The sequence below is a fragment of the Oncorhynchus keta genome, chromosome 24, assembly GCF_023373465.1.
Source record: "Oncorhynchus keta strain PuntledgeMale-10-30-2019 chromosome 24, Oket_V2, whole genome shotgun sequence".
NCBI classification, from domain to species: domain Eukaryota; kingdom Metazoa; phylum Chordata; class Actinopteri; order Salmoniformes; family Salmonidae; genus Oncorhynchus; species Oncorhynchus keta.
The window spans coordinates 42,810,846-42,827,640 of NC_068444.1; the positions used below are offsets into that span (position 1 = coordinate 42,810,846).

The 16,795-nt window shown below is 42.8% G+C and overlaps 1 protein-coding gene across 3 annotated transcripts in view; it reads right to left on the bottom strand.

Annotated features, from left to right (window-relative positions):
• Window positions 1-2,925: 2,925 nt before the first annotated feature.
• ccdc186 (coiled-coil domain-containing protein 186) overlaps window positions 2,926-16,795 on the bottom strand; it is a 113,614-nt gene continuing 99,744 nt past the window's right edge. For all 3 annotated transcript variants that reach the window (XM_052478356.1, XM_035734828.2, XM_035734829.2), the window contains 2 exons: window positions 15,374-15,593; window positions 2,926-5,658 (listed from right to left, as the gene is read on the bottom strand). In XM_052478356.1, coding sequence (XP_052334316.1) covers window positions 5,602-5,658; window positions 15,374-15,593 — 277 coding nt within the window. In that variant the 3' untranslated portion in view covers window positions 2,926-5,601. The remainder of the gene's footprint in view (window positions 5,659-15,373; window positions 15,594-16,795) is intronic.

The following is a 16,795-nucleotide window of genomic DNA, read 5'->3' on the forward strand; positions in this document are numbered from 1 at the left end:
ATTCTGTATACTTCTGGCCCTTCTTTGGACACTGTGTTAACAACCCTCCAGGCGAGCTTCAATGCCACACAACTCTCCTTCCGTGGCCTCTAATTGCTCTTAAATACAAGTAAAACTAAATGCATGCTCTTCGACCGATCGCTGCCTGCACCTGCCCGCCTGTCCAACATCACTACTCTGGACGGCTCTGACTTGCAGACCATTGCTGAATCTTTTAACCATCCCACGTGGTTAAACTCTTAGACTATCGATACCGACAGAATAAGAACAAATCTTTGATATTAATTACTAGTCTGCAGCTAGGAATTCGGTATCATTGAACGAAGAACGACAACCGCCGAAACATCCATTCTACAACAACATGAATGTCGCTCTGAACTATCCCCTTTAACAACGACAGAGAGAGAGAGAGAGATGACGAAAACTCTCGAACAGAAACTAACTTTTCAACAAAGGTCCCGACAACACACTGAGTGTAAATATATACACTGCTCAAAAATATAAAGGGAACACTAAAATAACACATCCTAGATCTGAATGAATTAAATATTCTTATTAAATATTTTTTTCTTTACATAGTTGAATGTGCTGACAACAAAATCACACAAAAATTATCAATGGAAATCAAATGTATCAACCCATGGAGGTCTGAATTTCGAGTCACACTCAAAATGAAAGTGGAAACCACACTACAGGCTGATTCAACTTTGATGTAATGTCCTTAAAACAAGTCAAAATGAAGCTCAGTAGTGTGTGTGGCCTCCACGTGCCTGTATGACCTCCCTACAACGCCTGGGCATGCTCCTTATGAGGTGGCGGATGGTCTCCTGAGGGATCTCCTCCCAGACCTGGACTAAAGCATCCGCCAACTCCTGGACAGTCTGTGGTGGATGGAGCGAGACATGATGTCCCAGATGTGCTCAATTGGATTCAGGTGGGGAACGGGCAGGCCAGTCCACAGCATCAATGCCTTACTCTTGCAGGAACTGCTGACACACTCCAGCCACATGAGGTCTAGCATTGTCTTGCATTAGGAGGAACCCAGGGCCAACCGCACCAGCATATGGTCTCACAAGTCTGAGGATCTCATCTCGGTACCTAATGGAAGTCAGGCTACCTCTGGCGAGCACATGGAGGGCTGTGCGGCCCCCCAAAGAAATGCCACCCAACACCATGACTGACCCACCGCCAAACCGGTCATGCTGGAGGATGTTGCAGGCAGCAGAACGTTCTCCACTGCGTCTCCAGACTGTCACGTCTGTCACGTGCTCAGTGTGAACCTGCTTTCATCTGTGAAGAGCACAGGACGCCAGTGGTAAATTTGCCAATCTTGGTGTTCTCTGGCAAATGCCAAACGTCATGCATGGTGTTGGGCTGTAAAGCACAAACCCCCACCTGTGGACGTCGGGCCCTCATACCACCCTCATGGAGTCTGTTTCTGACCATTTGAGCAGACACATGCACTTTTGTGGCCTGCTGGAGGTCATTTTGCAGGGCTCTGGCAGTGCTGCTCCTGCTCCTCCTTGCACAAAGGCAGAGGTAGCGGTCCTGCTGCTGGGTTGTTGCCCTCCACATCTCCTGATGTACTGACCTGTCTCCTGGTAGCGCCTCCATGCTCTGGACACTACGCTGACAGACACTGCAAACCTTCTTGCCACAGCTCGCATTGATGTCTCATCCTGGATGAGCTGCACTACCTGAGCCACTTGTGTGGGTTGTAGACTCCGTCTCATGCTACTACTAGAGTGAAAGCACCACCAGCATTCAAAACTGACCAAAACATCAGCCAGGAAGCATAGGAACTGAGAAATGGTCTGTGGTCACCACCTGAAGAACCACTCCTTTATTGGGGGTGTCTTGCTAATTGCCTATAATTTCCACCGGTTGTCTATTCCATTTGCACAACAGCATGTGAAATGTATTGTCAATCAGTGTTGCTTCCAAAGTGGACAGTTTGATTTCACAGAAGTGTGATTGACTTGGAGTTACATTGTGTTGTTTAAGTGTTCCCTTTATTTTTTTAGCAGTGTATATTGATTGCAATTGTTCCCGAATGGGTGAGCGTTCATGTGCAAAGGATTAGCATTTAAATTGTTATAATTATCAACTTTGTCGTGTCTCATCTCAGTTGACCCCCACTTCCCCTTTTGTCCACCAAGCCGCGATTCTGGTTTATCCCACTAGGGAAACCCCATTATCATTTCCTTGTAACTATCTGTTTGTTTATGCATTTCTGTGAATTACTTAGTAAATAAATGATTTAAGACAATTGATGTATGGATGACTTAAAGTGAAGGCTGAGTTCGTGCAGATAACCAACAATTTAGGACGTTTGGAATGAGACTAACGTGAGGTAAAGTAAATAATTCATTAATTAATTCAAAAGACTAACTGATCAGATATAAAATATCTGAAAGGTTATATTAGGAAATTATAACTTTGTAATCTGCATATTTTCCTTGGTGCCTCGACTTCCTAGTTAATTACAGTTACATGATTAATCAGTTTGATGGCGTAATACAAATTACAGAGACTCTTTCATAAAAACGAAGTCTTCAATTTAATGATAGTAAAGACACAACACGTGTGTTATTTCATAGTTTATGTCTTCACTATTTTTCTACAATGTAGAAAATAGTCAAATAAAGAAAAACCCTGAAAAGTTTAAACTCATTGAACTACATTACCCTAGCAGTAGGCAAGCTGCTTATGCTGAAAAGCCTTGTTAGTGCATAGGGTAAATTAGCTTTTGGATTTCCTGTTTTTTGGGGGGATTCAGACGAAAGCTAATATTTCACTTAACTTTTTTGTATTAATATGTTACAGGTTTCTAGTGATACTTACAAAGACAATTTCCTCTGGGCTGTACATTAATTCACTTTCTTTTTGCTTTCTGTGTAAGGGATAATACAAACAAGACAATAATGAAGAGAAAGAGATTCATCTCTTTTATTCCCTGTAAACACCATATATACATATTGGATCTGGAATATTAAAAACATTTGACCATTTTACAGAAGATCATATCTACAAATGTATAATAATCACAGTTTGAATATTCAATCAAACAGAGCACATTGAACAACACCAAGACAATCAACAGAAAATACCAACATCTCGCTATAGTCAGTCATAATTTTACACTCACAACACATCTGTCCATATTGCTAATTTCACTGTTACGGGAGACAAATTTACCACTCTCTCTTTGTGGACTGGTCTCCCAGGCAAATAACATATTCATTTAACATTGCTCCAATGTTTTCATGTTGTGAGAATGTAGGCCTAGGTTGGACCACACATGGGAGTGCTTGACCCTTTTCACAATTCAAATGGTACTTTCCAGCAACTATGGTGGATGCGGAACCAGGCCAGTGCATGGCTTAGTAGTGTGAAACGGGTACTAGAGTTATGCTTCCAATGGTTTTGTTGTCATGGAGGACACATTTCTTTAACCATAAGAGTACCACATTATCCACAGTCACTACATTTGTCTTACCAAGATATCTAGTATATTTGACAATCAAATTAAACAGTAATGAAACGATTCAGGCAAATTATTTTTTGTGTCAAATGAACAATAATTGTTGCCTTTGTAACATAAGTTACAAAAATCATTGATTGGTGAAAGTCTTCATTGGTTGAAGATACTCTACAACGTTAATCTTTAAGCCATATCAACAGTTTGCTGATCAATGATAAACTGTTTTACCCATAGTGTATATAGCTCTGCTTCTGGGGTACTTGGGTAACTCAGTGCATAATAACGAGATGTCCGCCAGCCATTTCATTATGTTAATGTATTTATTCAGATTAATTCCTTCTTGAATATTCTCTCAAGCTGCTCCTGAAAAACCGATTGACTAATTTGCCCATGCTGCATGTTCTCTACGCACTGTTGCAGAGTAGAGAGCCAGGCTGGGAATCCTGTGTTTTAGGTTTGCCAAGTTGAAAGGGTGCCAAAAGAACAGTAGTGTTTCCCCTAGATTTTTTTCCCCTAGGCGGGAAGCCCTCAAACCAACAAGCCGTAAACATCAAATTACACACATCGATCCTGTGATTGTTCAATAGCGGGGGGGGCCAAGTAGACTTGTTTGGGGGAGAAGGCATCCCACCTAAACAATGGTGGGAGAAACACTAAAATCCCAGAGGAGTCAAGAGGGGCCTCCTTTACACTATAGTTGAAATAGTTACACATAGGTGACAAAAAACAAATGGGGGAAAATAACTAGAACCAAAGACTGCAGCTTAGGAGCTCGTCTTCATCTGAATTCTCCATACTTCTGTGTGTGTGTGGTGTGTTGGTTGTAGCATAGGCAGCCGTGGCTGAGGAAAAGTCACTCTTTATCATGTCCTTGGCAGAAGACAGTGTGTTGCAGGTGCATGTCAGCTCCTCTGCGAGTGGTCGGTTGTTGTGTTGTTTACACCCATCCCTGGGACCATACGCCTCGAGCTCGGCCAGGTGACCCTCACTATGACAGCTGAAGAACATACTGGTGAAGAAGCAAATGGGGGGGGGACTACAATGCTTTGTCCTACAAATTAATGACAGTAAAAACAAGGGAGTGTGAGAAAGGATGGAAACAAACAATTGAATATAAAATTACATTATTTTCCTTCAGTGAATGGACAAAATGAAGAACAAAAAGGAGAGAGCAAATGGACTTGATTTTAAACTAAAGAAAAGCAAAGAAAACATTAAATGCCAATCAAAACTGACAGAAATAAATAAATCACATTAAATTAACAACTAAAGACCAGCCCTAGATTATCCAGCTGAACTCATTATTATTTATACAACTTCATAGTAGGACATTTGGGGTCAAGCCAGGAGTTCTTCTTTGACATTGGTGTTTGCAGAATGTAGGCCAACTAGCGAATCGTGATGTCAATGGGAGATATGCATACAAATACAAGTTATGAATGATCATCTCAAGTATAATTTTTGCCTTAAGTGCTTTGTAGGGCTACAATGAGAAAGGAAAGTGGAGCCTGGTGGACAAATGTCTGAAAGGTTGTGGGTTGAGTGCAGTAGTAGTCTTTAGTTACTGGTTCACAGTGAGTGTACTACTGTATGCGTTAGGGGTCACAGCGGTAATTCAAAAATATATTCAGCAAAAATATATTAAGCAAATTGGCACAAACACTTTTTTGGGAGAGTAATAAGGATTGGCATGCACACGGACCTGCATTAGCAACTGGCTTCAGAAAATGCTAACCAACATAATCCTTTCAATTCATTCATAAATAAAGCTATCCTTGGCATACCGGGAAAGTGTATTAGATTATGTGGGGGGGGGGGGATAGTAGGGCAATCCATTGGTCAGAGGATCTGAGTACTCATCCCATTGGAGAGAAGAGATGAGAACATGGGGGTTATCAAAAAGAACAGGCGACTGGTATTCAACATTCAAATTTCTCCTTTACACTGCGTGTGTGCGTGTGTGTGTTCGCATATGTGTGTCTCAGTTAAATTCTTGATGTGGCACAAGATAGTTAGTTGGTGGGGTCTTCAACATTCCCTCTTCACTTGGTCCTCTATAATTTCCTTCAGACACTGTCGTCTAGCATGCGCAACTTCCTCTGAGCAATGTCCTCCAGCTATCGTTGCTGTTTGATAAGTCGCTCAATCTCCGCCCCTAACGTCTGAAGATTTTCCTACAGAGAGATAGAGAGAGAGAGAGAGAGAGAGAGAGAGAGAGAGAGAGAGAGAGAGAGAGAGAGAGAGAGAGAGAGAGAGAGAGATCGAGAGAGATCGAGGGAGATAGACATCAGGCAACCCATTCAACAGTGAAATATTCTGAGCTGGACTACATCGTTTCCCATTTGGAGTCCTTCGCCTTGCACATTTCTAGGTCATCAAAGTTAGAAGACTGGAGAAATTGGAAGATGAGAATGAGGACAGAGAGAGAGAGTACAAGACAGAGAGAGGGAACAAGATGGTGAAAAAGACGCACAGAAGAAAGAACGAGAGAGAAAAACAGTGAAAAACAGAAAGATGCTTGCAGCAGGGATGGATGTGTATCGTCTTGGTGCTTTCCTCAGAGACTGATTGCCTGATCACCCCAGTAGACTAATCCTTCTACCATGGGCAATGCTCTGCTGGTCAAATAATTGGGCATCAAACCTGGGTCTTTAGTGCAACTCAAAACCTCAATAACCCACTGAGCTTAAGTCTAGGAATTTGTTCTGGGAGCTAACATGGGATTTTGGGTTTCAGTCAAGGTAACTCATAATGCGATTTTAGTTCACCAAACCAGCGCTCTGTTACACAGGTACTGTATCTTACTTGTATTTATTTATTTAACTAGGCAAGTCAGTTTAAGAACACATTCTTATTTACAATGACCACTGCGCCACTCGAGAGCCATGCACAATATAACCAATATATATTGTCCTGCTAATAGCCCTTCCTAGAAACATTGTTTGCAGAATTCCCTGCCTGCTATGCTTGTGAAAAACAAGGTTAATAATACTTTTTCACTTGTTAAAGGTTTCAATTGATTTTAAAAAAGTAAACAATTTGCATATTTGAGTATAACCATAATATTTGTTGTATTATTTGTTCTGTCTGTTCTGGTGGATTAAACTGAAATTGCAACCAACTTTCTATGGTTTATTTTAAAAATAATGATATTTTGGTTTCAAATAACCGAAAGTGAGCGAAAAAAAGGCCATTCTTGAACACGAGGTGAGACAAATTTGTAAATAAAGCCAGTTATTTAGGATGGGACGTGACTTTAAGAAAGCTGAATTAATTTGAATAATATTATGGAGTTTCTATTCCATGAAAAACAAAAATATGGCGCTGTACAACGTGACCTTTATTTATCTAGGCAAGTCAGTTAAGAACAAATTCTTATTTACTATGGCGGCCTACATCGGTCAAACCTGGACGGTTCTGGGTCTATTGTGATACAGCAAACCTAACTAAAGAATACATTTGACGATAGAATTCTCCCCCTACCCTCCTTCTTTGCAAGAGTCTATTGTCCTGCTCACATCCCATAATGGCACTGTACAACATGACCGGTAGGGAGTAGGCTACATTACAGTACTACACTAAGAGAAAAATAACCCTAACATTTCCACACCCTAATTGTAGTCTAACCAATACCCAAACTGAGATTCAGTGAAAATAAAAATCTCATTGATTTATCAAGACCAGTCCCCATGCTTGTTTTAGAGCAGCGATGTCTTGACCTCTGAATGCTGTCTTTCCCCCTTCCACTTGCCTCTTCCATTAATTTTGAAAGAGTATTTTCCAGTAAGCAACAATTTGTTCCCCTTCATTAGCCTATTTTGTTCCAATATTTCTGTCATTCAGTTATATTTATTCCCATATTCATTCCTTATGGATCATGAGAGATGGTGGAAATATGTTTCCTTTTACAGACTATAATACATGGTGTCCAGGTCAGGATAACCAACACATTTATTTATTAACCTCTTAAGTCTACCCTCTACTTTTTCAAACATTCTGTTAAAAATCACGCAACATTTCAGCGCCCTGCTACTCATGCCAGGAATATAGTATATGCATATGATTAGTATGTGTGGATAGAAAACACTCAGACGTTTATAAAACTGGTTAAATCACGGCTGTGACTATAACAGAACGTGCGTTTCATCGAAAAGTGCAGGAAAATCTGATCACTGAAAATGGAAAAATATATCCATCCGCCACATCAACCCATTGTTAAAGGCGAACCACATTAAATGGGGCTGAGGTTGCAATACCTACAGCTTCCACACGATGTCAACAGTCTTGTCATTTGCCTAGGCTTTGTTTCTTGGTCAAACGAAGAAGAGACAAGCCATTTGTTCAGGTCTCCGACCGGATATTTTGGTTGAGATTTACCCGGACATTATTTCCAGACGTACCCCATATAGAATATACATCGCCTCGTGATCAATTTGATCGCTTATTAACGTGTACTAATACCTAAAGTTGCATTACAAAAGTATTTAAGTGTTTTGTGAAAGTTTATCGTCAACTTTTTTAATAAAAAAAAAATGACGTTATGTTAGAAGACGCTATTTTTTCCGCTTATCACACAGTCTTCATAGATCGATATCTAGGCTATATATGGACCGATTTAATCGGAAAAAAGACCCAATAGTGATTATGGGACATCTAGGAGTGCCAACAAAGAAGATGGTCAAAGGTAATGAATGTTTTACATTTTATTTGTGCGGTTTGTGTAGCGCCGACTATGCTAATTATTTTGTTTACGTCCCTTGCGGGTCTTTTGGGGTGTTACATGCAATCAGATAATAGCTTCTCATGCTTTCGCCGAAAAGCATTTAAAAAATCTGACTTGTTGCCTGGATTCACAACGAGTGTAGCTTTAATTCAATACCCTGCATGTGTATTTTAATGAAAGTTTGAGTTTTAACTAGTACTATTAGCATTTAGCGTAGCGCATTTGCATTTCCAGATGTCTAGATGGGACACCTGCGTGTCAGGTAGGAGCAAGTGGTTAAAGAATATCAGAAAGAATGTTGGTACTTATTTATTTTGACCAAAAGCCATGAATGAGTGAGTCACTCAGCTTTATGTAGCTGCCGAGGCTATATGACTGCGCCATCAGCTTGACTTTTTAGCAGACATCACTTGCTTATATTCTCTTAGAATAAAAACCTTAGTGTAACAACCCTTTTAGTAAGCAATACTGACATTTAGTAACAAAAAAATATGTATTTTTCCAGGTGCGCGTGCAGGACAGAGGAATAGCAATTCTTACACTATTGTTCAGGAGGAACGGAAAATTGCATGTCAATTCATAAACCATGTGCCATCAAACATCAAAAATCTCTTCCCAACTATTTTGCAATCTATATGGCTCGCAACCAACAAATACATTTAGAGGAATTGGAGGATTCTAAATTGTTTGTTTAAAAAAATAATGATATTTTGGAGATGATTTCGTTTTCAAAGACCTCCCCTAAACCGGACGACACTGGGCCAAATGTACGTCGCCGCATTGGTCTCCCAGTCGCGGCCGGCACGGCATCGAACCAGCATCTGTAGCAATGCCGTTTGCACTGCGATACAGTGTCTTAGACCACTGAGCCTCTAGGGAGGCCCCATCCACAAAGTTTTAAAAGTTTTTAATGCTAATCAATTGCCTTGCACAAAGTATCAAAATACCAAAATACAGAGAGGTGTTGGTAAGAGTCTATTGTCCTGCTAATAGCCCATAATGGCGCTGTACAACGTGACTGGTCGGGAGCTCAATATAATTGAAAAGTTTATTTCTCTTAGAATAAAAACCTTACTGTAACAACAGTTTTAGTAAGTAATACTGGCGAGTAATAACACAAAAATAGGTGTATTTTTCTGGCTGTGCGTGCTGTACAGAGGAATAGCAATTCTTACACAATTGTTCTAAATTCAATCACCTTCATCCTAATCATTCAGGTCATTGAAATTAAATGTTGAAGTCGTGCACAATTATTAGTTTCTATTTGGTTTATGTCGCCCATTCATTGTCAGTTAGTGACACATTAGCGCCTTGGGACCCAAAAGCATAATCAGTGCTCTAACTCCCCCTTGCACTGGCCTGGAGCAATGAAGCAGTGACGTAGGGTACCGTACTAAACTACACATTCCATATTAAGTTAATTATTAAGTCTTAACACTTTTAGTTGAGCAACCACTGTAAAAATGTTTCTGTAACCTTTACTGAGAATGTCATTGTAGTTGAAAGGTTCTGTTGGTTTGTGTTAGGAAACACTGCCAGTTCCAAAGCTCTTGGTTAACACAGTGGAGTAATAACACGTATTCCATACTGTAATATTCATTTTGATCCATTATCCTTTATTCAATGTAACAACTTTTAAACGTGACAATATTTGTTGACATATAGATAGAAAAGTGAAATGATTGGTTGATACGGTTGAAATTTGCCAATAGAAACAATGACCCCCAAAAAACATTCTCAACATCCGTAAAATACGTATTTTCCACATTCGTAAAATACGCACGTTCAACATCCGTAAAATACGCACGTTCAACATCCGTAAAATACGCACGTTCAACATCCGTAAAATACGCACGTTCAACATCCGTAAAATACGCACGTTCAACATCCGTAAAATACGCACGTTCAACATCCGTAAAATACGCACGTTCAACATCCGTAAAATACGCAAGTTCAACATCCGTAAAATACGCACGTTCAACATCCGTAAAATACGCACGTTCAACATCCGTAAAATACGCACGTTCAACATCCGTAAAATACGCACGTTCAACATCCGTAAAATACGCACGTTCAACATCCGTAAAATACGCACGTTCAACATCCGTAAAATACGCACGTTCAACATCCGTAAAATACGCACGTTCAACATCCGTAAAATACGCACGTTCAACATCCGTAAAATACGCAAGTTCAACATCCGTAAAATACGCAAGTTCAACATCCGTAAAATACGCACGTTCAACATCCGTAAAATACGCACGTTCAACATCCGTAAAATACGCACGTTCAACATCCGTAAAATACGCACGTTCAACATCCGTAAAATACGCACGTTCAACATCCGTGAAAGACGCACGTTCAACATCCGTGAAAGACGCACGTTCAACATCCGTGAAAGACCTACGTTCAACATCCGTGAAAGACCTATTTTCAATGTCCGTAAAATAAGTATTTTCCACGTCCGTAAAATATGTATTTTCAACATCCGTAAAACACTTATTTTAATCTTTCACTTAGAACCAAAAGTGAATGTGACATCAATGTCCATAAAATATGTATTTTCAATGTAATTTTGCTCACAAGAATGTCATTGTCCTCACACTGTACCTTGGCCAATGCCATACTAAACAATGAGTCCCCAGTCCGTCATTGAAAACCATATAATAAAAAAAGATTTAAGAGGAAGAAGTAAATCATTGAAAACTTTCTAATGACTATCTTGGCCTTATTTGCCAGATCCTTGGAAATGTCAAGGATCTGTCAAGCTCCTTTCCCGAGGACGGCTCACCTCTCACAGTGCTGGGCGACTTTAACCTCCCCACGTCTACCTTTGACTCATTCCTCTCTGCCTCCTTCTTTCCACTCCTCTCCTCTTTTGACCTCACCCTCTCACCTTCCCCCCCTACTCACAAGGCAGGCAATACGCTCGACCTCATCTTTACTAGATGCTGTTCTTCCACTAACCTCATTGCAACTCCCTGACCACTACCTTGTATCCTTTTCCCTCTCGCTCTCATCTAACACCTCCCACACTGCCCCTACTCGGATGGTATCTCGCCGTCCCAACCTTCGCTCTCTCTCCCCCGCTACTCTCTCCTCTTCCATCCTATCATCTCTTCCCTCTGCTCAAACCTTCTCCAACCTATCTCCTGATTCTGCCTCCTCAACCCTCCACTCCTCCCTTTCTACATCCTTTGACTCTCTATGTCCCCTATCCTCCAGGCCGGCTCGGTCCTCCCCTCCCGCCCCGTGGCTCGACGACTCATTGCGAGCTCACAGAACAGGGCTCCGGGCAGCCGAGCGGAAATGGAGGAAAACTCGCCTCCCTGCGGACCTGGCATCCTTTCACTCCCTCCTCTCTACATTTTCCTCCTCTGTCTCTGCTGCTAAAGCCATTTTCTACCACTCTAAATTCCAAGCATCTGCCTCTAACCCTAGGAAGCTCTTTGCCACCTTCTCCTCCCTCCTGAATACCCCCCCCTCCTCCCTCTCTGCAGATGACTTCGTCAACCATTTTGAAAAGAAGGTCGACGACATCCGATCCTCGTTTGCTAAGTCAAACGGCACCGCTGGTTCTGCTCACACTGCCCTACCCTGTGCTCTGACCTCTTTCTCCCCTCTCTCTCCAGATGAAATCTCGCGTCTTGTGACGGCCGGCCGCCCAACAACCTGCTCGCTTGACCCTATCCCCTCCTCTCTTCTCCAGACCATTTCCGGAGACCTTCTCCCTTACCTCACCTCGCTCATCAACTCATCCCTGACCGCTGGCTACGTCCCCCTTCCGTCTTCAAGAGAGCGAGAGTTGCACCCCTTCTGAAAAAACCTACACTCGATCCCTCCGATGTCAACAACTACAGACCAGTATCCCTTCTTTCTTTTCTCTCCAAAACTCTTGAACGTGCCGTCCTTGGCCAGCTCTCCCGCTATCTCTCTCTGAATGACCTTCTTGATCCTAATCAGTCAGGTTTCAAGACTAGTCATTCAACTGAGACTGCTCTTCTCTGTATCACGGAGGCGCTCCGCACCGCTAAAGCTAACTCTCTCTCCTCTGCTCTCATCCTTCTAGACCTATCGGCTGCCTTCGATACTGTGAACCATCAGATCCTCCTCTCCACCCTCTCCGAGTTGGGCATCTCCGGCGCGGCCCACGCTTGGATTGCGTCCTACCTGACAGGTCGCTCCTACCAGGTGGCGTGGCGAGAATCTGTATCCTCACCACGCGCTCTCACCACTGGTGTCCCCCAGGGCTCTGTTCTAGGCCCTCTCCTATTCTCGCTATACACCAAGTCACTTGGCTCTGTCATAACCTCACATGGTCTCTCCTATCATTGCTATGCAGACGACACACAATTAATCTTCTCCTTTCCCCCTTCTGATGACCAGGTGGCGAATCGCATCTCTGCATGTCTGGCAGACATATCAGTGTGGATGACGGATCACCACCTCAAGCTGAACCTCGGCAAGACGGAGCTGCTCTTCCTCCCGGGGAAGGACTGCCCGTTCCATGATCTCGCCATCATGGTTGACAACTCCATTGTGTCCTCCTCCCAGAGCGCTAAGAACCTTGGCGTGATCCTGGACAACACCCGTTCCTGTAGGTTCATGCTCTACAACATCCGCAGAGTACGACCCTGCCTCACACAGGAAGCGGCGCAGGTCCTAATCCAGGCACTTGTCATCTCCCGTCTGGATTACTGCAACTCGCTGTTGGCTGGGCTCCCTGCCTGTGCCATTAAACCCCTACAACTCATCCAGAACGCCGCAGCCCGTCTGGTGTTCAACCTTCCCAAGTTCTCTCACGTCACCCTGCTCCTCCGCTCTCTCCACTGGCTTCCAGTTGAAGCTCGCATCCGCTACAAGACCATGGTGCTTGCCTACGGAGCTGTGAGGGAACGGCACCTCAGTACCTCCAGGCTCTGATCAGGCCCTACACCCAAACAAGGGCACTGCGTTCATCCACCCCTGGCCTGCTCGCCTCCCTACCACTGAGTAAGTACAGTTCCCGCTCAGCCCAGTCAAAACTGTTCGCTGCTCTGGCCCCCAATGGTGGAACAAACTCCCTCACGACGCCAGGACAGCGGAGTCAATCACCACCTTCAGGAGACACCTGAAACCCCACCTCTTTAAGGAATACCTAGGATAGGATAAGTAATCCTTCTCACCCCCCTTTAAGATTTAGATGCACTATTGTAAAGTGACTGTTCTACTGGATGTCATAAGGTGAATGCACCAATTTGTAAGTCGCTCTGGATAAGAGCGTCTGCTAAATGACTTAAATGTAATGTAAATGTAAGATCATATTGCTAGATTCAACGTATCAGAGCAGTCTCCTAAAAACCATTGCTACATTACAGCCAGTGTTTCCACTTGAATTCCCCATTTTTGCATTACAGCCATGATAAAAAGGTTTTCAGTGTAACCTTAAACATCTAAAACTAGACAAAGTATGTAGAAAGGAGCAATATATTTTTTAAGTAATCTTTGAGTACTATCACCAAAATAAAAATTCCAAACGTCATTGATTTTGTTATAATGTTCATGACAGCCATGACAAAATGTGTACTATTGCAGGAAATTTGCTAAAAACTGCACCATTGGTCATGCCAACTAACTAGAATAGTCCCAGTAAGCAAAACTACATTGAAATATTTTATTTTCCAGACGTTGAAGTTCATTTCAATTTAGGCTCTGAATGAAAGTTAAAAAGACGTATTTTCCAGACATTGAAAATACATTTTTTCCAGACGTTGACCAAAAACCGGACATGTAAACCAACGCCGAAACGGACTGCACCAAAAAAAAAAAGACGTCCAAAAGGTGTCAGCGTCGGCCTGTGCTGACTGAGGTATAGCCTACAGTGTGGCCTGAAGTTACATTTTAGGAATGCCCATTTATGAGGTAGGCCTACCGTTTGTAAAACAATATATATATTTTTAAAAAGACAGCTGGTCTGGACAGGACCAGAAATAGACATCCAAAAGGCGTTGGCGTTGGTCCATGCTTACTGGGGTATAGCCTACCATGTCGGCCCGCTATGAAATTTTATGAACGCCCATATATGTGGTAGGCCCACTGTTTGTAAAACAGTCGGTTGTATTGGCTTTATTAGTCCTGATTCCTATGACTACTCAATTTGGGTATTTAAGATCTGAATATCAGCTACACAACTTTATCAGGAGGAGTTATCATGAGCCTATTTGCAATGTGTTTATAGGAAATGCAGAAATATTCTATTTTTCACTATGATCAGCACCTAAAAAATTTACGGATACCAACTTGAAACCACTGATCATGACAATTTAGTCCACAGGATGACATTTCTGGACAGCAGTTGTGAGCAGCCTGATTGTCCATTCCATATTGTCCATTTTACCTTGACCTGTCCTGTTTTTAGGATACAGTGTTTGTTAACATGTAAGCACATTTTTTATTTAGATTAGGCTATTTGAACGGAGAAACCTGCAAGATCTAAAAAGTTTCCGTCTCATTACATTGTCATACATTTTATCGCCAGCCTGGAGGCTACAGAAAAGGCCACATACTCTTTCTACCATATGCTACATCTGCTAAATAATTTTTTCGGACAAAATGTTGGAGCCCGCAGCGATGTCTCTCCAACTGCACCCTGGAGAGGCGCGCTGGGAATGTACAAAATAAAACATTTGTGTCTCTGCCTTTTACAAGGTGGTCACATGGCGACATCAGCGCTCAGCTAAAAAGCCAATATGCCAGTGGTTGAGAGAAATTGTAGGTTGTTTTTAGACAGAATTATGTGAGGTTTTATGTGTTGGAGTTGCATCTTGGTCAGTTTAGCTCAGGAAATGCCACCCCCGTCAATCTGCCACCATTGGTGGCCACCTAATCCTGCTTAATGAGCGAGCCGGCCCTGTGTGTGCATAAAAGCGTTTCCACTGCAATTTGATACTTCATCTTTATTCCAGACAAAAAAATGTAATGTACATTTTTCTAGTTTGCATCATGCCTGTTCTTTTATGTGTCAGGTAATTCATCTGCATAAAATGGTTGGATGGAAACATGGTTACTGACTGATAGTGCAGGGTATGTAGTGTGAGCAGAAGTTAATTGTATAGCTTAATAAACTGAACTCTGGGGGCTTTTATTCCCAGCAACACAAGGTGAGACAGTGTGTTCGGGGGACCCACCTTGAGTGTGATGTTCTTGAGCAGTGTGTCCTCCAGCACGGCCTGCAGCTTCCTGTTGATCTCCAGCGAGAGGTCAAGGGTCAGGCCGCTGTCAGCCGGGTGGGAGGTGTATAGGGAGGCCATAATGCCCCCCCGCCTGCCAAATTGGGCTTTGTTAAAGTCTGAGGCCTCTGAAGAGAGGGCGCCCGACTCCTCTCTCAGCACATAGCTCTGGATGATTCTGTAGGGGGCAGAGAAACAATAGTCCAGTCAGTTGCGCACATTAGACTACCATTTCAGGTGACTGCCATCCACACTTAATACCCACAGGGCTGCCATTTTAAACTGTTGGGCACATTCAATCAGAGCCCTAATGGCAATAGTTGTGCACACAAGAGTTAATTAAGCAGGTCACCACAGGAGAGAGGGTTGCCAAGACCATATTAATCAAAATCACCCATCTAATCAGTATGTGTGTGTGTGTGTGCGTGCGTGCATGTGTGCATGTGTAGGCTATAATGCTTCAATGTTTCACTTGTTCATTTTCTTAGCATCAGCTCCAAATCATAGTCTATAAACAAGCTACAATCATCACCAAGCCTCTCCAGGTTCTCCTTTACCCAAATCCAGATAACAGATGTTCTGAAAGAGCTGCAATACCTGGACCCGTATAAATCAGCTGGGCTTGACAATCTGGACCCTCTATTTCTGAAACTATCCGCCGCCATTGTCGCAACCCCTATTACCAGCCTGTTCAACCTCTCTTTCATATCGTCTGAGATCCCCAAAGATTGGAAAGCTGCTGCAGTCATCCCCCTCTTCAAAGGGGGAGACACCCTGGACCCAAACTGTTACAGACCTATATCCATTCTGCCCTGCCTATCTAAGGTCTTCGAAAGCCAAGTCAACAAACAGGTCAATGACCATCTCGAATCCCACCGTACCTTCTCCGCTATGCAATCTGGTTTCCGAGCCGGTCACGGGTGCACCTCAGCCACACTCAAGGTACTAAATGATATCATAACCGCCATCGATAAAAGACAGTACTGTGCAGCAGTCTTCATCGACCTCGCCAAGGCTTTCGACTCTGTCAATCACCAAATTCTTATCGGCAGACTCAACAGCCTCGGTTTTTCGGATGACTGCCTTGCCTGGTTCACCAATTACTTTGTAGACAGAGTTCAGTGTGTCAAATCGGAGGGCATGCTATCCGGTCCTCTGGCAGTCTCTATGGGGGTGCCACAGGGTTCAATTCTCGGGCCGACTCTTTTCTCTGTATATATCAATGATGTTGGTCTTGCTGCGGGCGATTCCCTGATCCACCTCTACGCAGACGACACCATTTTATATACTTTCGGCCCGTCATTGGACACTGTGCTATCTAACCTCCAAACGAGCTTCAATGCCATACAACACTCCTTCCATGGCCTCCAACTGCTCTTA